Source organism: Zosterops lateralis (genome assembly GCF_965231275.1).
Source record: "Zosterops lateralis genome assembly, chromosome: Z".
Classification (NCBI taxonomy): Eukaryota; Metazoa; Chordata; class Aves; order Passeriformes; family Zosteropidae; genus Zosterops; species Zosterops lateralis.
In genome coordinates, this window is record NC_139800.1 from 20045187 (window position 1) to 20072362 (window position 27176).

At 38.1% G+C, this 27176-nt stretch overlaps 1 protein-coding gene across 1 annotated transcript in view; it reads left to right on the forward strand.

Moving 5' to 3' along the window:
• Positions 1 to 25369, forward strand: part of GOLPH3 (golgi phosphoprotein 3) — a gene marked incomplete at its 5' end in the record, with an annotated part of 32351 nt that extends 6982 nt beyond the window's left edge. The window contains 3 exons of the mRNA XM_083883080.1: positions 12094 to 12225; positions 17793 to 17907; positions 21606 to 25369. Coding sequence (XP_083739206.1) covers positions 12094 to 12225; positions 17793 to 17907; positions 21606 to 22030 — 672 coding nt within the window. The 3' untranslated portion in view covers positions 22031 to 25369. The remainder of the gene's footprint in view (positions 1 to 12093; positions 12226 to 17792; positions 17908 to 21605) is intronic.
• Between the last annotated feature and the right edge of the window lie 1807 nt (positions 25370 to 27176).

A 27176-nucleotide genomic window follows, 5' to 3' on the forward strand; every position in this document is an offset into this window, starting at 1 on the left:
AAAAGAACTGAAAGGAAGATGGATGAGATTTAGACTAAGAACAGAGGAATCTTTCTCCCTTATGTACACGGTTTTTTAAAGACCCAAAACTTGACTCTAGGATTCCATCCACGTTAATGACCAGATGCAGATTATTCAAAAATAAGCACTGTGCGGCTCCCCAGTTTGAAAGAATAGTGTTTTACACAATGTTTACTGCTGTAAAAGAAGAGGTAGAAGAGAGGGTTAAATGTTTTATTTGGGTGCAGAAACATGGTATTTATAAACCTGGAGGATGGAATTATAATTTAATCAATATAGCCTAATTAGTCATAGGAAACCTCCACCTCTTACTTAGTCAAGCCTATAAGGGACCTGCTTTATCTATATTAGAAAGACGTACTAGATTCAGGTTTTTCCTGTTGTTTTTGAGAGAAATGTACTGGACCTGTCTGGGTTAGAGTTAATTTTTGTCGTAGCAGCCAGTATGATGCCATGTTTTTTATTTTTGACCAAAACAATGTAGATAACACAAAACAGTGGTAATAACACACACCATGTGCTTTCTGTTGCTCAGCAGTGTTTGCACAGCATGAAGGCCACCTTTGTTTCTCACTCTGCTCTCCTGTTCAGTGCGGGGTGCAGGAGGCTGGGAGTGGGCACAGCCAGGACAGCAGACCCCAGCTGACCAGAGGGACACCCCAGGCTGTGCAGTGCCATGGTCAGCAGTAAAAAGAACGGACAGAGCAGGGTAGGGGTCATAGCCAGGGGACCACCTGGGCATCAGCCTGCTTGTGGGAGGTGGTAAGCAAGTGTTTGCCATTTCTTACTTTTGTTTTTTCACTTAAAGTCTTCCTTTTCTCTCCCCGCTATGCCAAAGTGACTGAGGGAACAGTTATGTGGGGCTTATCTACCATCACCCAGGGTCAGCCCAGCATTAGGGGACACTCAATTTTAATTAAGCATTTCTTTCATATAGATGTCATATTTTATGTTCAGTGACTATAGAAGGTAGATTAGAAATCAGTTTGTTGAAATCAAAGGTTATCGAACAAACTAATTACATCCTAATTTTGCACCAATATGGAGAATAGAGACTGGACACTGATGGAAAGTGACTTTTCAAGAGTCATGCAAATATTTGAAGTCATTATGTGCTTGTGTATACAGTTAATCATGAAGAAGGTTCGGCTTCTAAGTTTGTCTTTTCATTTCTAAATGAGCATTCAGACTCTTAAATGTTGATTCAATCAGAGGTCTCATAAGGGTTCAGCAGTGTGTGTGTGCTAGTTGCCTCCTCTTAAGCAAATTGAAGTTTTTTTATTGTCTTCATTTTAATGAGAGATGTGCCTGTGTAAAATATGCATGTGTATGTGCTGGAAAACGTGGGCAGTAACATTTGGCTTTAGTGCTTTCAGCATCTGACAGCTGTTGCTGTGTGTTATTTACTCCTAAATGCAGTGGCAGGTTAATCAAATACCTGACAAGTTCCTTGTCAAGAATTCTGCGCTTTGTAGAATATGTAAGTATGCTTTCCTAAAGTATTTCTATGTTTGACTGTCAGAACATTTCAGAGATTTCCCCACTAGCTTATCTTCTATTTATAACTAGAGTACCATTTATGTTTCAGTAAACTGGCTAATGATTTCATTTGCATGAAAAGAGGAAATCAAGAGGGACTGGAGTCAAACATCAAAAGTCCTTGCCTTGTAGTATTCCAATAATAAACACTCCTGCACTCTGGCTTGACTTTTTCTTCTTAATTTTCAGAAGTTTTGTAGGTTAGGATGTATCATTTCTGCAAGTTTCTGGGTTGAGAAGGTGGTGGCTTACTTGAAAGGTCAGATTTGCAGGAAGGAGTTATCTAGGTATGGGTTGAAAAAGACCTAATCTAATGTGGAGAAAAATCCAGTTTATTTGAACTGCATATGATTGAATATTTTTCCTTTGACACATGAAAAAATCCAGAGTATTCCTATAGCAGTGTTTTACTTGAATATTTTTTTAGCATTTGCAAGGTTCGGGCATGTTGTTTTTATCTTTTTAGTATTAATACTATGTTTCCTGAAGGTACCAACTTGAGAGGAGCTGTTGACTGCTTGAAGCCATAGAGGCCCAGCAGAGAGACCTTGGGTTGGATATCACCAACTGCAGGAAGTTAAACAAGGGCAGGTGCCAGATCCTGCAGTTGGGATGGGGCGACCCTGGTTGTGGAGGGGAGTGAGATTCTGGAGATGCCTCAGGCACACGGCAGGATTGTTTGGAGTGTCCTGCTCAGGGCCAGGAGTGGGCCTGGTAATCCTTCTGATTCCACCTGAGGTTATGGATACAGGCTATGATAGGTTTTGATTCTATTCTAAGGGATGACTGGTAAGAGGGATGAATATCTCCTAAAATTATTTTGTCTTCAGAATGTCTTCAAAATGTTTTTTCTAACTATTTCTTCTCCTGGATCTGAAATTCCTTTGTTACCCATTTTAGAGATATCTGAAAAATGAAACTCCCACTTTTGGTTATTAAATCTATTTTTTGTCTATATAATACAGAGAAAATAGCCTTCCCTGAATGCATTCATGTCAAGTGAAGCTGGGTCATGTCTGTAACCAAATGTTTTAAACCGATTGGTCTGTAGAAGCAGTGAAAATCAATATATGACAGACAGTATGTGTGAAAACCATTTAGTAAGGAAAATGGAGGGTTTGTCTTTTAGTAATTTGCTAATAACTAAGAATTTTATTGAACCATGTTGTTGTCTGAACCAAAATTCAGTTTTGTGTTTCAGGATTGCTTGGTCTCTTGGAATCTAAGCATGAGGAAAAAAATTGAATGTGCTCTCGGCTTTACCATTGCTCCTGTATTCCAGAATTGTGGAAGTTTTTTGTCTCTGTTGTTTGATAAGTCATTGATGGGGGAAAAGATTGAAACTATTATTGAAGAGTTACTCAAGCAAGACACCCTAACCCTGAACATTTTGTTTTCACACAGTTTCTTGCCAAAAGAAATTGATTTGGGACTTAACAAAGAATGCTGCCAGAGAAGCTGGACTTGTTTTTTTGTTTAAATCTGTCTGGCATTGAGCAATACTGTAGTGTCATGGAGTATGAGATTTTCTTAGAGGTAATAAGTTAATAACTATTAAGAGCTAATAAACATTATAAAATACATACATTGAATGTATATTAGAAAGTAACATTTGCTGAGTAATTAAACTATATGCATAGTTTGACTATGTTGTTCGAGATGTACTGCCTGTTGCAGCTTCAGGTTGGTATAAATTACAATAACCTGCGTTGGAAAGAAAAGAACAGATCTTTTTGGTTCCCTGAAGATAAAAATGGATCAGTTCATGTAAGATACCTATGGTGAGAGCAGTCTACTTTTACCTTGAGAATTCAAGTAATTTTGGACATTCCAACCTGTCTTCAATGAATGTTGCAATAGTTTTTCCTTTTCTTTGTTTCTGTAACTGTTTTCTGATGTTTGGATTTTCCACACATTCTTTTAAATATGAAAAGACTCACTGGATTTTAAGGTGCTTTATATGTTAGTCCATTTAAGGCTACTGAAGCTAAATCAGAGGTTCTAGCTGAGGTGGAACAAATGGTGGTTCGCTACAGGAGAGGAGTTCTAGTATTGACCAGCATTTCTGTTTGTCATTAAAAACTTGGAAAAGTTTGTGGACTTTTTTGAATTTTGTCTTCTTGTGTTATGAGACCAGTTTGCCTGCTGTTATGCTGTGAAGCTTCTTGTTAACAGTATGCTGGAAGAAAAGGCATCCTTTTTTAAAGGGTTCCTTATTTCTAAGGGATAATGTAAAAATTATGTAATTGAAGTTTTTGACTGAAAAAGTCAGGTGTCAGATTTGTTGGATAAATACTTCATAAAATATGCTCAGTATTAAATTAAGCATCAATACAATCAGTCTTGTTGACTCCGACCCCATTCAAGAGATGCAAAAGTGTATTAGTTGCTCTTTATAGAGCGATGATGTTCCTAAATAAATTACTAACTTTTAACAGCTTTCCATTTAACTTTCAGCTAAAGAATCTGTGAACTTACTGCTGTTTTATTTCCCAGTAACTCAGTTACTGACTTTGGTTTCCCTGAGATTTCCGCTTGTAGTTGTGTTATCACACAGAAGAGGTTTACTTACCTGCAGCAGCGTCAGACCATGTGTCTTACTGCAATCAGCAGTTCCAGTAAGCAGTTTCACCTTCAGCTAGAAAGGATAGGAACAGAATCATGTACAGGTGGTAAAAGACAATGCTCCATACTGTTCTTTGTCCTCTCCTAGTGCTGTCAGCTGGTATCTCCATTTAATCCAAGAGGATATAGTGTTTCTGTTATAGAACAATGCTGGTAGATGCATTTGGAATGTTTAAAATTAGGCTTTTGGGTCAACAGAATGAATTGAAATTCTATGTTAAAGCATTATTTATAATAAACCAAGTATTTTTGTTATCCTTTCTTTATATGTTCTGCCTATATTTTGTACTTTGCCTGTTTGGATTTGGGAGTGGCTTTAAGGAGATATTTTATAGAAGTCCTTCAGGTGATGTAAGTGCTGTCAAAAATGCAAAATAATGTTAGTAGCTGTAGAGAGACTACATAAGGGAAACAGTGTATTAAGATTGTGGTTGTTGTTTTGGGGAATGTAGTAGCCCAGTGCCTTTCACTCCACGTGTACTCTTCATTAAAATCAAAATACTTTTAGGCAGTGTTTGTTTCATGAGCAATCATAGTTGTGAAGCAGATTAAAGTTGTAAAGTTGCTTGTGACTGATTCTTATATTAGAGAGATAGGATGCAAGGAGAAGGAAGCAGACATCTCTGACATGAAAACTGTGGCAGATCAAAGTTCCTAATAACTCTTCACCTGCTGCAGAGCATCTGGACAGTGTATACTGTTATACTTTCCCTTCTGTTCTCCCCAGCTGTCTTTTTGTCATCACAAAACTGCTATTTCAGGGAGGAGCTAGTTGACTTAAAACAGCGACAATTCTGTCACAATTGTAAGTCCATTATGAAATAGAACTTGCCACAGCCTCTACTTCAGAATAAATTGTCTGTTTGTCTTTTGCAGTAGGTTTCCAATGGGCGACAGATGATTTTATATTTTATGTTTTTATACATATATATTATGTTCTCTCTGTTCTTTTTATTGGCTAATAATAGGCTAGTAGGCACCTCTGAAAGAACTTGGTGTTACTTCAGAGAACCAGAAAGGGATGCTATTGCTGCCTTGTCAAATTTAAATAATATAACTTCCAATTTATGATCATCAAGTTCGTCATTGCTGAAGTCCAAAATGGGGAGCCAAAGATAATGATGAGTAGTGCATGATACCTTAAGCTTTATGTTTTTTATCTTTTCTGAGTGTATTTTGGTCATGAATGGCTTTTGCACGGGTATCCCAGTAATGTACAATTTTTTTCCCCTGTTCTTTGTCCAAGAGACTAAGTTCTAGCTGAAACTATTCAGGTTATAAAATCTATTCAGGGTTTGAATGCACTTTATCTATTGAAGTGTGGGTTGTCACGGAATAGGATGCTGTTACGTTTTGCTGTCTGTCCCAACCACATGTTTTCCATGCTGTCTCTGAAATTTGTATACCCGCATGGTGAATCAGGTGAGGAAACTGGCCATTAGCTCTCAGAAAGACCACTTGCTCATTTGGCTGACTACACAAATGCTGCTGTGGGGTCAGGAGAGAGAACAGCAATGTGCTTCCATGGAGTGAAGAAATACTTTGTCTTCAGCAGCACTTCAGGCTTTGGATTGCTTCCTTTGGTTTAGTCCTCAAATGGCTAAAAATGAAGATGTGTGTGAGGACATACCTTCTCCAATTACATGCAAGGTTTTGTGCAAGGCTAAAACGAGATATGGCAACATTGATTTGAAAGGTCAGTAAAATTGAAATTAATCTCTCCAAGGTAAAAAGTAGTGATTCACAGGTGTTGCTTGTGCTGGGAAAGTAATTGAACACTTGGGTATCACTTTGTTCTGTTTCTTTTCCTGTTGTTTTTTCCCCTGGTGTTTATCTCTCCACTCTTGGTACCTCTAAGAAAAGACATCTGAATTTGTGTATATACATAACATGAGTCTCTCTCAGAATTAACTTCACAGAGTGAGCATGTAAAGTACATTTTCCCTCCATGACACTGCTGTGTAAATGCTAGATGTAAGTAGACTCTTTGCTAATTGTGCTATTCAAAATGAAAAGCAGCTCCTATAAAATTTATACCAGCAGATAACTCAATTTAGCTTGTCCAGTCCTACAGATGATGTGAATTGACTGTGAAAAGTTCTTTTTCCAAGTTCCACATTCACTTTAGTTAGTCCATCTCAGGCTTACGTCTCTTGACAGCAGTTTCCTCTTAGGCTCATTTGAACAGCAGAACTGAATGTTGTGTGTTTTATGTGTCTCCAAACTGCATATTTATTATTCTGGCATGTGTGTTTGGCAAGGGCCCCTAATTGGACCTGCAGATAATTGTCCTCAGTCACTTCCCCTGATGCCAGCAAGCATGGAGTATTTTCCAGTATGTTTGACGCCCGTGAGTTGTGAGGACATATACATAGTCTGCCACACATTGGAAAGAATAGATAGCAAGAAAGAAACACCTGTTTGGGAAAGCTCAGCACTTGTTTGTGCAAGCTTGTGTGTTTGTTTATGCAAACAAACCAATCATTTTGTGTCTCAGGGCTTTTATGTTGCTACCCTCAGCAGAGTTTTTGAGTGCCATCTATGCAGAAGTAATAAAAGTAACAGCAAACTCCAGCAAGTTTGGGAGGTCTAATTTTTCTTATTCTTTCATCATCTAAGCAGCATTTTTTACAGGTTTTTTTCTTAAAATACTATTTTAATAGAGAACCGGGTACCTGTAAATTCATAATTTACTGTTTACTAAGGTGAAAGCTTTCTTTAACCTGGATTGCGCTCCTAGCTGAGAAACCCAGAAGCTGAGGATTTGACATCTTCTGACAAGTAAGGTGTGTTACCTCAGAGCTGGGACTCCCAAACTCCTCAGGAGTTGTAATTGTTCGCTTCTGTTTTCTGTTAGTTGGCCAGTTTCCCTTCTGCTTGAGCTGCCATGGCTGGAAAGAGTTTAACCAATGTTTTATTTGTTTTGTCTGTACATGAAATTTCAGAAATTGCATTATTTACCAAATTTCAAAGTCTTTTTGTTTGTGTCTTTCATAAAAGAAAAATTGGGAATTTCCTGAGAACAGGAATTCAGGGGTTTGTGTAGCTGTAGTGATGTCTCTCCTTTAGAAGAACCTTAATGTGCATTATCCCAGAGAAACTTCTGTTGTGGTTCCTCATAAATGTAAGTTGAGTCTGAGTCAGAGCCAGAACTTAGACCTAAGACTGACCTGTGATACTAAATATGAGGCTGTGTGGATCTGAGGATGGGCCTGAGGGGCCTGTTGTGTAAAATAAAGAAATACTTAATTTTTTTGGTGAGTAGGCCTCAGGAACCCACAAGTTATATTCCATTACATGACTTTATGGTGCTTTTTAAAAAGAAGCTGATTTCCAGTTGCAGTGGCTCTGTGATCTGTAAAGTAATCTGCAATAGCTTGAGACTCTTTGGATTAGAAAGCATTGGCAGCTACAGTCTGTGTTCTGTAAACAGCTGCCCTTAACCACATGAGTTAAACACATCATATTTATTTACACACATATTACCATGTATGCATTTTGAAGCCTCAGAGTTGTAACTCCACAAACATTTTTCTTTTCTTTCTTTGAATCTGAGGTGTTTTCATGGATTTTTTTTTCATAGATTGCCATTCTCATTGTCTGTGCTACATAAATGTAAGATGACATCTACAACTTAATTGCATTTTTTTCACAGTTGCTGCTGGATAATTTTAAATTGCACTTGGGAAACAGAAAATAGTGATGTTCCTTGAGTGGAGTCTTGCTGTTTGTTTTTTTTTTTTTTAGTTATTTTTTGTTTGTTTGTTTCAAATAGAGTTATTGTGACCGTAGCCTGGAAGCTGTGAGAATCATTGCTCTGTGAAGGCTGCCTCTTTCGTGCTTAAGTGAAATGATTTTGAAATTTTTTGCAAGTCTTAAGGCAACCTTAATTGTGTAGAAATCACCAACATACGCGGCACCAAATATCTTCAGGCACATCTGATCATGTTTGTCTTCTCGCTCTGATTTTTTTACACACTTAAGAAATTATAGTGGTCATCACTGTAGTGCCTTGTTGGATCAGAGATAAGGTGTTAACAATATTTTTAAAGAAAAAAGTTGCAAACAACCTTTTGAATTTTAAAATCTCTCAAGTAACTTAATGGCTCTAAAGAGACTAAGTAGAAGCAGGAAGTGTAGGTAAGTGTAAGGTAGTTTTGGATTGGCCTTTGTTATACAATGCACTGTTTAATAGGTGGGAGTTTGAAGTGATTAATGAATAACTGAACAGGAATACCCACGTGAGCTGGAAGTGGGTAAAAGGCAAGGGAGTAGGAGAAAGTGAATAAATGCCCTAGGAGCTGGTGGGAAAGAAATGGCCTAATGAACGTGGATTCTAAATAACTTGTTCTTAAAGTGGAAAGAGAATCTTAATCTCAGCTCTGTGGTTTGCTGTACCTGGGTGGAAAGTCTGAGCTTTCAAAGTTAATATGGTAATGAGTATTTGGTGTAAACTTTATTCTTATTTCCCTTTTTGCTTGTCTAGCAAAACTAGTTTTTAGCTAAAAGTTTCTAGGTCAGGTCTGATGAAAAATGCTTTTGTGCTGTGTATGTGTAAATAAACATGACAGTCGTAAACAGTCTTTTGATCTTTGAGTCATAGTAGATTTAAAATTTTGTCTTGCAAGCTATTCATAGCTTGAAGTGCTATTCTAGTGTGATTGCTGTCAGATAAAAATAATGTCCTGCTTTGTAAGTCTTATCCCTTGCTGCTTAACAACTTCAATGATATTTCTTTGAGTTAGAAAGTTTATAAAATATAAATATAAAATACTTCGTCCATCTTCCTTTCTTGCAGGAAGATGGATGAAGTAAAAATACTTGGTATTGTATTTGTGAGAAAACTAGTGCTGTTTAAGAGAATTAAATAGTAGAATGAGTTGCATTTCTAAGTAGTGGTGTTTGATCTTCAGTCAAGTGTTTTAAGACTGCTAGGAATTAGGAATAAATGAAGTTTTGAAAACTAAATCACTGTCTTGTTCCATGTGCTGAAATGAGCAGTGGCCAGGTCGCATTCAGGGAGAGGATGGGATCAGGATGACAATTCCCCCAGTGAACATTGACTTCATCCTGATGCACGTGTGGTTTACAGATCCATTGCTGTCTGTCAAACTTCATTATCCATCTTGGTTTTTAAAGGATTTTTTTAAAATTTCTGCCTTCCTGTTAAAACAATTAAATGGAAAAACAAAAGAAATTGGCTACTGACTCATAACCTGTGAGCTAGCTTTATTTATCATCTTTTAGCCCTTGTTTCCTTTACAAATAGTGCATTATTCTATATTGCCATTCCACCTCTCCATGAATTATTTATCTCTACCCCTTTGTTTCTCTTCTATGCGCCTTTTCTAGTTATGCTGTATGCCATTTAAAGTAGATGTCAAGAGAGTGTTTGGAATGTCAAAGATGAGCATCTCCCATTCAGTTCTAGTTCCTCCAGGAAGATGGAGTTAATTTAAAGGATGATTTAGTTAGACTGGTGTGTGCTAAACTGATATTCTTTGAAGGTTCCTTTGATTGTCTGATATTTTGCAGTAGGTGTCAAAACTGACCAGTTCATTTGCCAGAACAATCTGGAAAGATCAGTTTAATGGACTGAGAAGAATATCTTTCCTAATTCTGTTAATAGCTGTGCAGTTTCTGTGTGTGGAAATATAATGTTCCTTTTCTAGAGGATCACCTGTGAACTCTGAGCCTGGGGGACAGAAGGAAAATAAGAAGATGGTGGCAACAGGATACATTCGCATGACTTCACTGTCATCTAACCCACCAAAACAAGCAGCTCCATTTATGAAGGATGTAATCTTTTTGAGCTGTCTTTCAGGATTAGTTGGTTAAAAACGGTTGAATGGTTGTGTGTTCTCCATCCTTGGAAGTTCTTGAGACATGCTTGAATAGAACCCTGACCAACTTGACCTGACTTCATAACTGAACCTGCTTGCAGCAGGAGATTGGACTAGAAAGTCATGTGGTCACTTTTGACCTGAGTTATCCTATGAGCCTGTATTTCTCTGCACCCCTCAGCCTATGGCCATCCATGTTAACTACTGGAACAGAGGAGTTTACATCTGGTAGTTGGTGCTGGAAGTGGTGTAGTTAATATTACTTCATTGAAAAATAGTAATTTTAAAAATAAATTCAGCTTTCATTGCTAAAAAGGGGGAAAAAGTATCAGCACTTTAATTGTTTGCATAATAATATGAAACTTTCTATGAATATAAAGCAGTGTAAATTTATTGTGCCTGTGAGTTTGTGCAGTAGATTTTTAGTTTGCATATGTATTGTCTGACTTCAGAAATTACTATGTAAAGAGACTGATTTGAAATAGAACATGGGAGTCATATCTCTTCCTGCTCAAGCAAATGCTGTACTTTATCATGTGTGTTATTTGGCAGAAAATGTCTGGTGCCAACCAAAATCTTAATTACAGAATGGCATTGTAGGAATGGCTGATACTAGCAAAGTATCAGCTCTAGAGCAAAAGGCTGATTAGATAACTTCTCAAATGTCTTTCCAGATTAATATTTATGGTGTTTTAAATAAATATTTGGGACCTATTTTGGTAATTACCTTAGAGAATCAGGGCTTCTGTGGACTTTTCATAAGTATTAGTCATCTGTATAATACAGCACTCGAAAATACCTAAGTGCGAAACTGAAGCAAGTATTCTCAACGTCCTGGCAATCTGTAATTGATGGCAATGTTTAGAGACTGATTTGTAAATTTAGTGGGCTTAGGATATATCTTTATACGTTGGCAGCTTCCATCTACAGAAATAATAAGATTGACTTGCTCTTGTTTTAAGCTAGTCTTGGTTATTGATTAAGACAAATTTATGAAAAGCAGAGCTCTCTTCTGCTCTTCCCCCACCTTGTCTTGTGTACAGCACCTTTCTCTAAAGTATCCCAAAGTTAGTGTTTTCAGAAGTGCTTCACTAGAGGACTTTTGGAAAAATCTTTAAGAATCATATCAAACATTTCTCAGAACATTTCTCAATGATTTTGCTTTGTCAAATATTAAAAAAATATGGAAGAACACTGTTGGCTACTCCATATAAAAGAGTTCTTTTTGTAAGATTTTTTTGATCATAACTGTTGAACACTGGAGTACAAAAGTCAGTGGTTGTGTTTCTAGATACTGATGAATAAATGTATTGGGTCTAATGGTCTGTTCTGCCATTTAGGCAGACAGCTGTCAATGCAGAAACAGAGATAAATCACAGTACGTGTGGTGTGCTTTGTAGAATAAATGTGGATTGCAGTTTTGCAGTTTGTATAAGAACTGTGCTTCAAGCTCTAAAAGCGTATGTTTTCAAAGTATTTAAATGACAAAATAGTAGCTGTTAGAAATATTTCTTTGAAAGCTTTTGCCTTTTAGTTTACAATGTTCAGGTCAAAAGAATCTGTTCTGTGATTTGTGCTGTTGCCACATTTGTGTTTTTGAGTACACTCCATAGTTAACTTCATATCCATTGTTATTTTATTACTGCTTTCTCAGTGCCACATTGTTTATACATCATGTGTAAAATCATGTTAATGTTTCTCGGTCACTCATAAAGCCATGTGATGTGAGTAATGCCCAATACTTGATGTCTTAAAAATATCACGTTTATTTTGACTGTGTACAAAAGTACGCTTTATACCTCACAGTTCGTGGTATCTCCCTCTTTCATTGTGTATCATTTTCCTGAGGATTCCCAGTTCTTCACAAGGCAGAAACTGAGTGTCAAAACTAGCAGAGGATGAGACTGTTTCTCTCATGTTTTCAAGGCAGGAATGATAGTGATTAGTGATGCCACTTAAAAGTTGTGAAAGCAGGAGAACTGCTTAGAGCGCGCACAGCAAGGCCCATTTTTTGTTTGCTTTCAGGTGAAGTTGGAGGTATCTTACTGTCTTTCATTCTTCACAGGGTTACACATCGTTCTGGAACGATTGCATCTCCTCGGGATTGCGTGGCTGTATGTTAATTGAATTGGCATTGCGGGGGCGTCTCCAGCTGGAGGCCTGCGGAATGAGGCGCAAAAGTCTGCTAACAAGAAAGGCAAGTGCAGGAAAATGATCACGTGTACTTGTCGTGCTCCACACAGTACAGGAGCTATGAATTACAACTGGTTCTAAGAAAAAGGATGGCGTTTTCTTTACTCGAGGATGATGATTCTGAGTAATGACCTAAGGTGGATGCGCAAAATTAGTAAGTTTTTCAGTGGTGCCTTGGAACGTCTCTGGTACCTGCTGTTCCCTGACCATGCTTGTTCTCCGGATGTGCTGCTGGTGCTGTTGCCGACCAGCCGTTGGCAGTGGCTCTGGCTGGGGTGAGGTGGGAGCAGTTCCTGCCCGTGGCACCAGCAGTAATGTGCTGAAGGAACTGCCTTTTGCAATGCCTGTGGGATGTGGGCTAAGGCTGAAAAGAATGAATAACTGCCAGATACCAGATGTGTCCTGCAAGCCACCAGTTTACTTCTGGTGTACACAGTGCTGCAGTTTGTGCTTGCATTGCATGGGAAGGAAACCATCCTTGTTCTTGGGGCCCCTGAGAACACAAAACTATCTAGTTTAAGCATGAGGCTGGTGTGTTAAATTGGTTGTCCTCTCTGGCCTTCAAGATGGCCACATCTCTATGGTCCTGTAGAATCAGGCTGAAGATTTGAGGCCTTTATTTTTTACTTTTACCACTGAATTTTTCCTTTTGTACAAAATGTGCAAAGTCACACTCTTGGAAGAATTTTTACTTCATCAGCATTAGAGGATGCTTGTAAAATAAGCCTATTGAAAACCTGGTCAAATGTTGTCTGTCCACCACAGATAAATTCTCTCATGGCACATTTCCCTGTCAATATTATCTTTTGCTAAATTTTAAGGCAAGCTTGTGAATTCCTCAACCTTCTCCAAGCTCCCTTCACTTCAGAAAAATCAAACCTCTGTTGCAACAAACAGTCCCTGCTTCTTTTAGCCTCATTTAGGCACATTCAGCATTGATTAGTTCGCACTTTTTTTTTTTCCTCCAGAGCTTTTGGCTTCTTAGGCATTCAGTAATCTTCTTAGGCATTCAGTCAGGAGTTATTCTCATTCTGTGAAAACCTTGTCAGTTCTATCTACTTGAAATATTAACCATGAGGTTGCTGGGTTTTTTAGGAAAATGGAAAAATAACCTGTATGTATATTCATTAAAGAATACAAGCAAAATTATTGGTCTGGGCTGTGACTGGTTTTTCTTTGACTGTGGTTTGGTCGTTTTTGTTAAATTTTATCATGTGTTTTTGGGATTGGATAGATGTGTTTTTTAAGGTGATCTAAAATCTTTGCAATTTAGAGATTTACTTTTTCTGCTGTTGTAAGGTATTTGAGATACTTTTCAGTTTTCAGGCAGGAGGGTTCTATAAAAATAGCCATTAATTTAAAATTTAAATGAAGGTTATCTGCTTAAGTACTTTTCTTGCAAATAAAATCCATAACTGCACCATCTCCATCAGTTTAGAAATCATTCTTGTGAATGACTTGTGTTGTTTTGCACCTTATTTGAAGTTTTTCATTAACACTAAATTTCAGTCTTGTTTCTGTGTTGGCCAGATTTAAGTGTCTCTATTCTGTCCAGTGCCCTCCTTGTTCTGCTTCTGCAGGCTCTGCTCCCCATGCCCTTAGCTTTGGCTGTGAAATAAATACTGTACCTAATAAGTGGAAAGAGCTGTCTAGTAATACATCCAAGGTTGTGATTCAGGGGCAAAAGCTTATTTACTTTGATCAGTTTAGTTTTTACTGGAACTACTCTCTTGATCTTGTCATCAGGTAGGGCACAAGTGATAAGGTGAGGACGAGAAGAAGGTAGAACAAGGTTTTTGGGCACTAGCACAGATTTATAAGCAGCTGTGGCTTTGATCATATAATTAACTTGAAAGAATGATAGCTACAATGATTTCCACTTAAAGCCTTAAATCAGGTTGATCTCTGCTAATACTGTTTTATACTTCAGAATGGATCAAAATGCATTAAATCTATGATTGAATGCCATAACAGAGTCAAATGAGACTGAGAAAAGAGTGCACAAGGACTTGATGGACCTTAGTGAAACTTTGTAGGTGGATATGATGTGTTACATATTGCAACATCCTTGTAAATATGGCTTAAGAATATCTAATTGTTGCACCATTTTGGAGTTCTGTCTACTGGGATCAATATTAGAAACAAGTAAATTAATGTTGAGGTTTGCAAGTGGTTATTGAGAATAGAAGATGGTACTCTGCATTGCCTTACAGGCTCAGAGACCAAATCAATAGAGTTATTAAAAGCAAAAGGAATCCCAACAAATCTTTGGCAGATTTACTTGAGTATTTTATTGCTAATGATTCTGAGCAATTCATGCAAGAGCAAATTCTTGTATTAAAACTAGAAAATTAAGTTTACTTAAAAATCTATGCTTAATCCTTAGCTTTGATTAATTGCAGAGGTGCATTGTGGAAAATGCAAATTGAATAATCTACATAATTGAAATTTCCTTAGTTGATAAATACTAGGCAAATCTAGTACCTAATTAATCACTGAAAAATTGGAATAAAGAATATTCTTTTGCAATCAGGCTAAGGACCAGCATCTCTGAAGAAACAGGACATTCACTCGTTTTTCTGTCTTAGTCCCTCTGTTAGAGAGAAAAAAGGTCTCCCTTCTGAAGGCTTAATCTTCTGTGGTGATTCAATTCATGAGATCCCAAACCCAGCCAATTTCCCACTCTGGAGAGAGTTAGCCAAGAGGCATTCAACACTAGGTCCTTGAGGAAAGAGCAGATCTCTGAAGATTCAGAGGAGGCTGGGCTTCTGCTGGTCCTCTCTCCATGTGCTGGAAGGGGATGAGAGAGAAATATTATGGAAGTGTGAACCAACATACACTCATTTGAGGGAAGAGATAATCTTGACTGAGGAAACAGTGCTGTGGATATTCAGTGTTGCAGAGAAGTGCAAAAATAGTGCAGTACTGCTGGCTGCATAGAGAGGTAAACTTTGGAGCAAAATCACTGCACCGTGGGTTCACGAGAGCTTATGGATCCTCACTGAGTTGAATTGAGGCCTCTGTGCTCCTTTCCTCTAAAGGCCTGTATGTTTAGGCTGGCACTGTCGTGGTGTGTTATATTCATGCTCGGTTTTTAAACTTCTTTGCAGTGGTAGAAAAAAAGTATTTTGACCACAAATAAGAAGGGAAATCTGTTTTCTAAACTTAAAAGCCTCTTTACTTACATCCTTGACATAAAAGCATTTTTAATCTCCTCAGTGAGGTTTGATCTGTTTGTTTGTTTGTTTTTAATAGTACATCAGGTTAAAAAGATGACTTCCCATCTTACATTTTGCCTGCTAAAGGGAGATGGTGAGTACCAGGTACCAGCTGCACAGGCTGGAATGATCCAGTGTAAATGAGGTTACTATGAAACTAAACATGGGGCACTTGAAAGAAACTAAAATGCTATGCAAACATCAGTTTTGTAAAAGAAGGGAATATGAGTAAGTTTGGTGTGTTTAGGCTAATTATTAATTAATTATTAAAGGAGTATCTGAGAGGTGACTATTAGTAGCTGCAACCTAGCAACTTAAAATTTCATTTTGAAGTACGCTTTTATATAGTGAAAAAGCAGACACTTGCAAAAATTCAGGGTCTTGAACAAAGCTGAAAGATGTGTAATATAACTATATGGGTTTAATAAAGGTTTTGAGTTATGCTGTGAGAGCTTGTAAATCAGAAAGATAAGCAGGCATTGTTGTGTGTTTAGTTTCAAATAGAGATTGTCTGGATTAAAGTGTAGATGTGTTCTTAAAACCAAATACGTGAAGTTCACGTTGGAGTGATCTCCCCAAAATGGAGACAATATCTCAAGAGACCATCTAATTTAATTTGGTGGAGTGACAGGTAGTGAGATTTCTCTGATCCCTCTCTAGTAGATGTTTAGTCTTAAAATTCTTTACTAAATGTGGTTCAGCAGCTCCCTGGGTGTTTCATTTGCCTGTTGAAGTCTTCTGTGTTTCCAGACTAAGTTGGTATCTTTTTTATTTCCCAAAGTAAGCACCTTACACTACTGTTTATTACCCTCTTTTTAAAAATATCTCACTTTCTAGATCTAATATACTTTGTTCTTTTTAGCCTGGCATTGTGGACCTGTTCATTCTTGTTGATTTTTATTGAAAATCTTTGTTTCTGTGCTTTATGTAGACATCTGAATTGGACATACCATTCCAGCTATGACCTGTTAGGTACTCATGAAGATCTCTTAAGCAATTTTAATCTCACAGATTTTGTATACTTTTGCACACCAGCTGGGGATCGTCTTGCTGGGGTTGAACTTGTCTTATCATTGCATCTCATTTCAGTGTCATCAATAGATCCTATGAAAATGCATTGCACTCTGTTGTTTGTAATAAGAAGTATTAGAACTATGGAACAGAAATAAATAAACTTGGAGTATATTTCAGTATGACATTTCCAGAACATCTTTCTGACTCCTCTGAAGTGTTAGGAAAAATAAGACTTTCTGCTTCCTGCTTTTCATATATATATATATATATATATATATATGGAATTGTGCTGATGTATTCGTTTTTCTGTCAATCTCCTGCTACCTTTCACCTGCTGCTTGTAAAGTGCTCACTTGTAAACTATTTAAATTGCCAGATACAATAATAACAGCAACAATAACAAGTATTACTATTAACAACTGTAGTAATTCTTCTGTAAATAAAGATTTTATTTAAACATGCTACCTTGAGCTAATGTAATCTGTAAGTTTTCATTTGATGCTCTTGATTTTCTCTCCAGAAAAAAAAAAGAAAGTATATTGCATGGTTTCTATAACTACATATGCTGGTAAACAAGCAGTTACTCAAATTTTTGCATTTTATTATGTTACTCTGAATCAATTTTTTTGTTGGGCTTTCCTGAATGAAGAACTCAAATAATTTTAGAAGTTATTTAATAACAGACTTAAATAGTATTACATTAATTGTTGCATGTTAACAGGTTTATTAGTACATGTGTATTTTCCCTAACACACGTTGTTTAACTGGCATTAAATGAGACTCAGTAATCTGGCAGTGCTTCCTTTAGAGCTGCAAAACTTGCAGATGTTGTCATAAACCTATTTTTATCCATTAGTATATTGAAGAAAACTAGTTTTTGTACTTTTTCTTTTTGTTGTTGTTGTTATTTTCATGCAACCTGGTTGTTTAACTCAGTATTTTAAATAAATTGACTTGAAGCAGTAAAATTCAGAGACTAATTTACTGTAGTGTACTTTGTTTTGTGAAGGTAGTGAAGGACCTGTCTGGATAAGTGAGTTATTTTCCTTACAAAAAATAGGTTTTAGGTTTGTTGTTGCTACTATAATTTTAGCTCATTAGGGTTAATTTAAGTTACCGATAACTTCAGATTTAATGTATTTTGAATTAAAGCACAGATAGTTTTATTTTTTAACAGCAAAGGTTTGGGTTTTTCAAAGTTGCATATTTGTAAGCGAGAGTTTGTTATTTTTAAAAAAATTCTTCTGTTTTTCTTAACAGGTAGGTTTTTTTTATTGGTGGGTGTGTTTGTTATGTACGAGCTATGTAAAAATACTGACTGTATTTTATTCATTTTTAGGTGATTTGCAAGTCAGATGCTCCTACAGGGGATGTTCTGCTTGATGAAGCTCTGAAACACATAAAAGAGACCCAACCTCCTGAAACAGTACAAAATTGGATTGAACTGCTTAGTGGTAAGCCTTGCATATAACGTGCTTTTTTTATCAAATAAAGCTAATTATCTGGCATCACTAGAGATTATATTGCAAGGTTTTTTTGAGAGAAAATATGCAAAAAAGTTAATTAGTCTGTCCTCTAGGGTAGTCTCTTGTTGATTGTAGCCTTTAATCAAATATAAGTAACTGTTGCTTTTGACTTAACTTGGTACAGAAAGGATCTGTATGGAAGTGTCAGAGGACATCTCAACTCGGTGGAAGAGGTGCCTTCCACTGACTCTGAAGTAAATCAGGACTGCACCCTGGAGATGTAACTGCCTTTCTCTGTATCTGGAAATGAGGGTTGGTGGAAGTTTGAAGCCTGAGTGTGTGCACTGAGTATTCAGATCTTTCAGTAAAGAAAGGAGGTGAAGAGCTCATAGCTCACACATAAAACTTGAGGGTGATTTGGCCATTAATCATAAAGAAAAATATAAAGCATTAGGAGTTTTATTTTTTCATTAACTGAAGAAATGTAATAAATATTTTAAAATTTTCAATACTTCTCATTGATCAAAATGAAGTCTTCAAGATGAGTACTTTGCACACAGCTCTCCCTGTAAAGCTAGTAAATAGTTGAGAAAAAATGAAACGTTAATGATCATAGAATTATGAATAGATTTGGCTGGAAGGGACTTTTACAGGCCATCTAGTCCAACCCCTCTGCAGTCAGCAGAGACACTAGACGAGGGTACTCAGAGGGCCATCCAACATGACATTGGATATTTCCAGGGACAGGGCATCCACCACCTCTCTGAGCAGTCCATTCTGGGTCTCATTGGGAAAAACTACTTCCTTGTATCTAATCTCAGCCAACTCTTCTTCACTTTGAAACCATTACTCTGTGTCCCAGGCCTGCTGCTAGATGGACACAAAAAACTACACTCGCCTGTCAAGTTGAGAAGTGAGAAGAGAAAGTTTATTTTGGTTTGGGGTTTAAATAGGGTTTGGACTTTGACCAGCAACTGGGGGAATGAGGTTAACACCCCTCTGACCCCACTGGCCAAGCCAGAAGTCCATCACAGAGAGGAATGCGAAAACAATCTACTTTGTTTATGTTACAATATGTGAGAACTCTCCAGTCCACGAATGAAAACATCAGAAGGCTGAAAAATCTGGGTGACACAGGCCCCACTAAAATGTCTGACCCTGTCTTTGTTGCAGTCCCCCTTCAAGTAGTGAAAGGCTGCAGCAAGGTTTCCTTACAGCCTTCTCCTCTCCAGGCTGAATTGCAGACAGACTTGATCACTAGCGTTCATCTGTTTTCACAAAGCACATAAATGCAGCTTCCTGGAGTAGATCAGAGCTATACTTCAGTTGTGGAAACAGCACAGGAAAGAACCCTGTTTTGTTTACAGTATGACTGGAGATTGGGGGTGAGATTTGGAAGTTGCCTGTGTAAAATCTGCTACTTAAAATAGATGAGCTGCAGAAATGAGCAAAATCTCTTCACCTTTCTCTGCTTTCCTGTTTTCTTTGTTCTTCCCATTCATTCTGCACCACCTTAAGCAGCCTTCCTTGCACACCAGTTCATTCTGAGGTCCTTGCCACCCCTCCTCTCTTGCTCTTTGGCTGTCAGGCAGCTGGGAGACTGGACTACAGAACAGCCCATGTCAGGCTACTGCAGAGCTGTGCAGTTCAGTTCTCACTCAGTTTCCCCTTCCCTCTTACAGCCAGCAAAAACAATTCATTTTTCTTGTCCCAAATACATAATTTGTGCTGACATTTCACCTCCTCTCCCAGTGCAATGCACATCAAGTTAGGACTGGCTCAAAAACGGTCAGCTAATGAATGAACTAGTGTTGTAGGTTTTCTTTGAGCTAAGCTAAGATTTTCCTGATCCTGCTGAGCTTTGGTTCTGGGAAGATAGTTATCATCAGTGCTGTGGCTGAGGCTTGATTCAATCATTTTTACTGACATAGGTTTATTAATAACTAATTCTTGGATGGCATTAGTGTTCTTTGTATTTCCCATGATTTAGAGCTGCAGAGAGATCTTCTTTTAGAGATCTGTCTTTCTGAAGAAAAGTATTTCAGCAGGTCTGGGTGGGGGTTTTTATTTTTATTGGTTGGTTGGTTTTGCTTCGTTTTATTTCATTTAATAAATTCATAAACTCTGTTAGAATTTTGCTTTGGGGGCCAGGTCGATCCTGGAGAAGATCTACTTTATCCATGATTAGCAGTTTTGCAGAGTGCTGCTTGGAGTTAAAGTTACATGTGAATTCAAAGCTATCATGTAAATAAGTATACAGACCTGTAAGGCTGATGTTTGTAAGGTAGCCTCTAAGAAGAGCAAGGGTGGGGAATATAGAAGTTTGGGTCAAAATGTCAGGTTTCCTGTAAATGTAGCAAACATCTCTGTCTGCAAGTGTCTGTGTAATTGATGAGCTTGGTCACAAGGTGTCACCACAGCACTGACTTTCGGCCACATGGCAACTGTACAAAAATATTGCCTCTGCCCTGAGAAAGGTAGTAAAGAAATCGCTTTTTTGTGTTTGTATGATAGTTGTATTCATGATCAAACTGGGTAATCACGTTCAGTGATGTGTAGTTGGACTTGTGTAGTTCAGGCCTGGTTGGTCTTCTGCCTTTCACTCTGCAGCTGGAGTCACCTCATTTGTTTACTTACCTTGGCTGTTAGGTGGGTATTGTGTGCATCAGCCTCCATCACAGTGGGAGAAACCTCGACATCACCTGTGGCTTACTGGTTGTTTTGCTAACCAATAAATTCTTCAAAAATTTGGTACAGAAAGTCTCATACAATTTACGGAAAACCTCCATCTATGTTAGCAATACCTAATCCTGTTCTTTTTCTTGCCCCTTAAAATGCAGAGTCTTTTACATCAGGAGGGGATTATGATAAATTCTTAACTAAGCTGGAATTAAAATTTTTAGCCTGTTGAATAAGCTCTTAAGCAAAGGTAGAATTCTCACTGCTAAACAATTTCAGCTGGAGCTGTTGATGCTGATTTTGTGCTTTATCAATTTTCTCTATGCTCACACAGTCACACATTCTGAAAGGCCCAGTTTTTCTGCCTTAAAAAGAGGCATTGAAATAATTTATATAGAAACTTTAAAGGCTCTGCCCAGTATGTGCTTCATGTGTACACACCTGTGCCATGCACACTCTCACAGTACATGGTCACTGTTTCACCTGGTGGAGGCAGGAAGGGGGAGAAGAGTGGAAACCTGCAAAAATAAAGAAATGCACTGGGTAGGCATGCATTAGCTTGTGTCTGTGCAGAAGAAAGGCAGTAACACTTCTTTCAGTCTCTGACATGGTAAAAGGCTGGACTCAGGAAAATGCACAAAGACTGTAGAAGATGCTTGATTTTACTTTATTTTTATTGTTACTGGAAGTAAATTCATTCTGCAATACTGGTTCACTTTTTGTTTTACAATACAAGATTTTTGTTCATTTTTCATATCTGTAATCAAGACATGGCTTGGCTATAATTTCATCCAAACTTTCAGTGTACCCCAGAGCTCCTCCAAGAAGATTCTCCTGGTCTCTGTCTCCATGCCAGGGATCAGAGAATTGCTGACAGGAGCACAGTGTCTTGTAGTCTACTGTATGATTTTGACAGCTCATTTTGCACCACAGAGGGGGGAAAAAGTCACTGCTGCAGTGCAGCTTAAATTTTGTCTGACTGTTGTGTGGTTTTCTTACTGGTTTAGGTGAAACATGGAACCCACTGAAGTTGCACTACCAACTACGAAATGTCCGTGAGCGGTTAGCTAAAAATCTAGTGGAAAAAGGTGTATTGACAACAGAGAAACAGAACTTCCTTCTTTTTGACATGACTACACACCCTCTCACCAACAACAACATCAAACAGCGCCTCATCAAGAAGGTTCAGGAGGCGGTTCTTGACAAGTGGGTGAACGACCCGCACCGCATGGACAAGCGCTTGCTGGCACTCGTGTACTTGGCCCACGCCTCGGATGTCCTGGAGAACGCTTTTGCCCCCCTCTTGGATGAGCAGTATGATTTAGCCACAAAGAGAGTGCGACAGCTCCTGGATTTAGACCCTGAGGTTGAATGTATGAAAACCAACACAAATGAGGTTCTGTGGGCTGTTGTAGCAGCTTTCACAAAGTAACTGCATTCAGACTGAAGTGTTCTCTCTTTTTTTTATGTAAACCAGTTGTTTCTCTTCTATTTACTATCCATGTTTTCTGTAATTTGTACCTTCTCACATGATGAATCAGCTTTTGTTTAATGGGGATTATAAGTGGTGTATTCCTTATTTCTCTATCTGTATACAGGATTCTGCTGGTACAAGAGACTTTCCTGTTTAAAGCAACAGAAAAAGGGTTAACTGCCATATTGGCATTCCATTTCCTATTCAGTTTGAGTTACCTTAAATACTTTGTTTAATTTCTCACCTCATTGTTATAGAAATGGTTTGTCACCAAAGCTCTATGTTGGAGTGTCTGTCAGGCCATTTTATACACAGGTGTTTTCAATTATATCTAACAAAATTACTTAAAAAACAGAAATGCCATTAAGCAGCTTTGTCAATAGTTCCTGTAAAATGCCCCATAAATTTTAATTTTCATGCAAGTCTCTTGTGTACTTACCTTTTCTTTAGAACGATAGCTGAGTCATAAGGCGAGTATAGAAAGGTCCAATTGTTTCATAAACCAGTTTTGGGAGGGGATACATTCCATTATATTGTATATATAGTTCAAATGTATATTAACAACTGCCCCATCTTAGTATTTTGCAAGATCTACTTACTTGTACACCTGGTGCCCCTTATTTGCTGTCAGCCATTGCCATCTGATGCAAAGAAAGGCCTCCTGCAGAGGTCCTGTGTGTGAAAGCTGTTTGTGTCCAGGGTCTCTGGAGTTTGCCATCCAGGTATTCTCAGTCTATGCATTGCCTTTGAAAATTAGTGACTGGAGAGAGACTGCTTTCTATCATTGGTACTTTTTCCTTTCCCTCCACTTCTGTATGGAAGAGACTCGTGACCAGTACAATTCTTGAGTGAAGTTTTCAGTTTTGTACACAAATTAATGTTTGTCTCTTAAACCTTGAACTATTTTACATTTTAAAAACAAAAAGTCAGTCCTAGCAGGTGTTGCATGTAAATGGTTAGCAAGTGATGGCAGCAGTTCAGACAATTCAGATATCTGTAATGGGATGCTCTGCTATATTTTAATTTTTATATATACGATTATGCTGATTAGCACACTATTGTAAAAAAACCCCAAAACCTATATAAAACTCTGGCTTTTTAAAATTTATTGCCTCTTTGCCACTGCTTGTTATTTCCCATTGGTTTCACAGTGTAAATATTATGCATTGAAAAAATTAAGCATTGATTTCTATACTTATTTTCATCATAACAACGCAGATTTATAGTGGGGCTTACAGGTGTTTAGAAACCTTTTGATTAATATTCAGAGCAAGAATACTAGATGGTGTATAACTGTAGAGTTGAAATTTAAGAGATCCTTTAATCTGTACACTAGCTTTTTACCTACAGTAAATAAACTATGATCTTGAAAGTGCCTGAAACAGAGTAAGCATGTCACTTTTGCTTTTTTGTTGCTAATTAGAAAGGGTTTATTGTCTAACTGAAAGCTTTAGTTAATATCCTTCTTATTAGAAAGGGAGGATTTATATTAAGTAGTTCAAACTGACTTAATCAGTGGTGTCACTCTGATCTGCAGCATTCATGGCTGAGACAGGCTGAGTTAATTCGGGGAGTGTGCAGCTGTGCCTGCCCTAGGTAGATCTCTTCAGTCTTGAGCAGAGCTCTACAGCCTCATCTGTGACTGGACTTCCAATTTTACACTTCATTTTCAATCACTGAGATGCTTAAATAGTTGACTTTAAAATGCAACTTAAATTCATCGTACCTCTATAACCTTTTTTAAGAAAGGTTTTTAAAAATATGGTCCTTAACATTTAATGGCACACTGTTCTTTCAGTTCTTAATGCTATTTCTTTAGACAAATGGAAAGTATATTGTATTTCAAACTCTGGTTTACAAATAAAAAGATAAACAGTGTTCTCTCACTTGTTAGATGCTGTGTTGAAAATTTTGAGGGGCTTGGGTGTGAACTTGGGACATTATCTTTTAAACATTTCAAGCTGTGATTGCTTTTAAGTGGAGGAAAAATGGAAATTGCTGTGTTGCTCTTATATTTGACAGCTTATGGAATATTTTCTGTATACTTGGTAGTGGATGCAGCTCACAGCTTTCATTGTCTCTGATGTGATCTGTTTTCTCATTTTCTGTTGCTCTTTGAGAGGAGAAAAAGTAATTAAGTGGAAAGGTCAGAAAAATGGTGGAGTATGCAGAAGCAAGTTATGTGCACAAATCTTTTTAAATGGCTTTGAAAATCTAAGCTACTTGAAGCATGCTTCAGACTGAAAGTATCTTTCACAATCCTTTTTCTGGCCTCTCTTAATTCTGTATTTTCTGTTTTCCTGCTGGTTTCATGTTTGGTTGTGGGGGATATTGGAGTTTTATCAGCTTGACAGCCTTGCATGGTTTAGAAGGAGCCATCCTTTTTTAATTCCCCTTTGAAAGATGATTTTGGGTTTTTTGATTTATTTTTTTTCCACGCAGAAGATAACTGCACACAATATTTATCAGCTTTATTTTGCTTAGGTAGAACCTCTGACCATGATGGGGGGAGTCTCTGCTGGACATGTCAAAGAAATTGGATGTAAGTGGGGAAGGGTTTGGGAGGAGCAACCGTGTCTTCTGCTGGACCACCTGGTGTAAACCTGAATGTACAGGGAAAATAGATCAGCTTTTAGAGTCTTGAGTACTAAAATTATGCTTCAAAAAGCCCAAAGCCTTCAGGAAGGTAAGCTTGGTAGGAACTGGTTTGGCTGACATCATTGCTTTCATTGCTATTTCAGGTTTTAATTTTAATAAAATGGTTAAACATGGGAGACTGCTTTGATGAGATTCAGGTGCTCTTCTACCTGTTGGCTGCTACTGCAGTTCACAGAGACCTACCTGGTTTCTAGACAGTTCTGTCTGCTTCAAACCCTCAGCTCTCAGTGGCTGCTTCAAGTAGAAGCTTCAGGCTCTTATCTAGAGCCTGAACATGAACATGTGCCTCAAGGAACAACATATATTATTCAGGGACACATTCTTTTAAAGCAAACTTTCAAGTCAAAACCAAGATTTTGAAAGTTAAATCACCAAGTGGTATATATATATTCATATATATACACACACACACATTTTCTCAGTCCTTGAGATTGACATCCTCCTCTCCTGTGTTTCTAGAGCTGGCATTACAGTGCTGTTAGCTGGACTGGTAGTGAAACGTGTGTACCATAAATGATGCTTTTAAGGCAAAATTTGCATAAGTAGTGATAAAAGGCTGCTGACTGCGTGCTCGTGCATTCATGTCCATTTCTCCTACAAAGTGAAGATACGTATTAACTGATGTGTTCTCTGTGAACTGGACTGAATCTGTACTGAAACAAAATAAAGCACTCCTTCATGCTATCAGCTGCAGGTGGTCACTGCGTATCACATGCAATACTTAAAGGACTGTTTTTTTTTTTTTTCATTTGCTCAGTAATTTCCAGTTTTTCCTCAGGCTGCATTATTCACCAGTTCAAGGAACAACTTATTTTTGAGGTTTTCATCAAAGCCTTAGCTCTGCCTCAGCTGGGCTTCAAGCACTTCAGGCAGCCAGTCTGTTATGTCCCAGTTATCCCTATTGTCCATCTGCCTTTCTCTGGGGGGGGTGGGGGGGGGAGGAAGGTGGGGAGGTGTCCAGCTTCAGAGAAGTATGAGTTTTTTGAAAAAGTAATTTAATTTTGAAAAGAATTTTTGAAAAAGTTTATTCTGTGGAAATGCTCAATGCATTTAACAATTACTTAGGAAATGAGGTACTGTCAGGTGCTTTGTAAGTGTTAAATATAAAGTGGGATCTCAGGTGCGTGTATGGGGTGGCTGCCTTGGGGCAGTGGATGAGAAAGAAGCCTGGTCAAAACTGTTGTCCTTGTTAATCTCTGAATACGATCAGGAGTTTCCTCACAGTAGGTCTTGCTTTCTCCTGCCCACAGAGCAGCAGGATGAAGCCTGTAGAAAGTCGATGGTAAGAAAAATCACTTCTGACCCAGGAGAAAGCTTCTGTAGAAACACAGGAAAACCTGGGTGCCAGAACAGCAGGCAAAAAATAGGGAAAGGAATGCTGATAAATAGTAGCTTTTGGATTTCCTCTCAACCTCCACCTTTCTGTACTTCCAGACAATTTGGCGTTTCCTCATTTTTCTCGCTTGACTTTGGGCTCTGGTCTTCTCTGTTTCTTGTCTTGTTGGCTGGTGACTTCAGCAATAATGTGTCCAGAATGACCAGGGCAGTGATTGTCCCCCCTGTACTCAACACTGGTGAGGCCACACCTGGAGTTCTGTATCCAGTTGTGGGCCCCATATTTCAGTGGGGACATTTGAGGTTCTGGAGTGTGTCCAGAGTAGGGCAACACAGCTTGGGGAAGGGTCTGGAACATAAATTTTCTGAGGAGCAGCTGAGGGAGCTGAGATGTTTATCTTGGAGAAAAAGAGGCTCAGAGGGAACCTTGTCATTCTACAGCTCCCAGAAAGGAGGGTGTAGCCAGGTGGGGGTCAGGCTCTTCTTCCAGGAAACAAGTGACAGGACAAGAGGAAATGGCCTCAAGTTGTGCCACAGGTAGTTAGGGTTGGACATGAGGAAGAATTTTTCATTGAAAGGGTGATTAAGCACTGGAATGGGCTGCCCAGGGAGATGGTGGAGTTATCATTCCTGGAAGTGTTCAGGAAACAAATGGATGTGGCATTCAGTCCTGTGCCTTAGGTGGTGTTTGATTAAAGCACTTTCCCCTCTGATCTGATTTCCGGTGAAAGCCTCAAGAAGCCTCCTCTATTTTCAGCAAATGGCTTTGTAAAAAGTAGCTGCCTTGGCTAAACTTAAGCAGCTGATGGCCTGCCACAACTCATAACACCTCGTTTGTTAAAGTGAACAAAACCTGGTGCTAATTTACCTTGACCCTTTTCTTTGCCAGCTTCTAAAGCAGGTTATTGTTCATGTATGTTCATGGAGAACTTGCAGCTGAAGGTGATGATTTTACTAGTTCTCTAATGTAAGTAGATCTTCTGAGCCAGAGCTTCAAGGACTTGCTATGTCTCATTCAAGCTTTTCCTACAGTAGGAGTATTCAATACAAGAGTAATTTTCTCTTTTGAGTTCTCTGTTTGTTAAAAGAGTTGAGTTTGTGTTACAGCTCA